The 1,469-nt window shown below is 46.3% G+C and overlaps 1 protein-coding gene across 1 annotated transcript; it reads right to left on the bottom strand.

Moving 5' to 3' along the window:
- Positions 1–525: 525 nt before the first annotated feature.
- LOC141608512 (uncharacterized) lies at positions 526–1,191 on the bottom strand. The gene has a single exon (XM_074427857.1). It carries the CDS (start codon positions 1,189–1,191, stop codon positions 526–528), a length of 666 nt encoding a protein of 221 aa, XP_074283958.1.
- Positions 1,192–1,469: the final 278 nt, after the last annotated feature.

The raw sequence follows: 1,469 nt of genomic DNA, 5'->3' as shown, positions 1-1,469 counted from the left end.
ACCCACATAAATGGATCGAATTTTACTCGTATTAAAAGGGGAAGCAATCATACCTGGGTCGGAGGTGAGATGTGATGATGCTTCCGTATCCATGTACCATGGGTCGTACTGATGTTGCACCGATAAGGCATGGAAAGCTTGGCTCAAATCTGTCGGTTGAGGAGCCTCTGTTTCGAGCATATACGCCTGCCCTTGTCGCGGCTGCTGTCCACGGTTGAATTGAGACCGTGGGGGCTGTGACGACCAGAGGACCCAGCCGGGGTAGGAAGGGTACGGACAAGGTGGGGGTGTCCAGGGTACGGGCCAGGTTGGTGGTGGACCCCATTGGGTGGGTATTTGGGCTTGATTTGGAAAGGAGGCAGAGGCATGTTGTTGTTGCCTGTTGCCTTGGTTATTATTATTTCGATTATTACTATTATTATTTGAGCGACGGTAGTAGCGATTATTATTATTATTACGATTATTATTGTTGTTATTATAAGACTGTGGTGGAGGACCCGATGTGGCCTTTGGTGGGGGTTCGGTCTACTGTTCAGGGGGAGGGGCGTCCGGTGCGGCAAGAGCCGTGGCAGGCTTATCGTGGCCCGATTTGCGATGCAATTCTAATTCTAACATGCTACGAGCAGTTTCAAAACTAGGAAGAGTCTGATTAATATAAGATGCGACTGTGTCATATTCACTAGGTAGGCCACATACCAGTTGAATGACAAGGCGGCGGTCAGAGATGGCGGCGTCGACATCCTTGAGCATCCCGGCCAATTCACGGAGGCGTTGACAGTATGCCTCAAGTGACGGCAAATTTGCAAGACGGAGTGCATTGAACTCGGCCTCAAGAGCAGCAGCACGAGCCCCTTTATTGTTGTTGAAGATGTTTTCCACTCGTAGCCAAGCTTCTCGAGCAATAGATTCGTCTTCCAACACACGTGGTAGGAGTTCGTCGCTGAGGGTACCATATATCCATTGGAGCACATGTGCATCAATCTTCACCCATGAGGCGTAAGACTCATGAGTTTTGGCAGGGGCATCGGTTCCGTCTATGTGAGACAAAACATCGTGACCCAAGGCATGAAGCTTGAAGAGGCGGGCCCAAGATGCGTATGTGACTTTCGTGCCGTCGAGAACACGAACCTTATTTTGGATATTGGTGACAATATAGACGGGATGAAGGGGAGTTTTTGAGGAGGAGGACATGGCATCCTCTTTAGTTATGATGAGGAGAGTATTTTCGAAAAAATACGAGGCACAGGAACAAAGAAGAAGAAGATCGAAATCGACTTCAATAGCCTGATACCATGTCAATGTACGTAAATCCCTTGATTAGGGTTTGTATATCATTAGCAATATATACAAGGTGTACAACCTAACTTAGCTAATTACATTCCTAAATTATAGGACTTAGCTAACTAAATATGATTACATAATATAAAGATAATATTGACTAGAATATTTACAATATGCTAAGTTGACTA

Source organism: Silene latifolia, chromosome 10 (genome assembly GCF_048544455.1).
Source record: "Silene latifolia isolate original U9 population chromosome 10, ASM4854445v1, whole genome shotgun sequence".
In the NCBI taxonomy this organism is placed as follows: Eukaryota; Viridiplantae; Streptophyta; class Magnoliopsida; order Caryophyllales; family Caryophyllaceae; genus Silene; species Silene latifolia.
The sequence above is the reverse complement of the archived record's forward strand: the minus strand, read 5'-3'. Positions and strand labels throughout refer to the sequence as shown.

What these genes read in the sequence shown, in the direction of transcription:
- LOC141608512 (XM_074427857.1), bottom strand. Translation starts at nt 1,191, where the DNA reads ATGTCCTCCTCCTCAAAAACTCCCCTTCATCCCGTCTATATTGTCACC.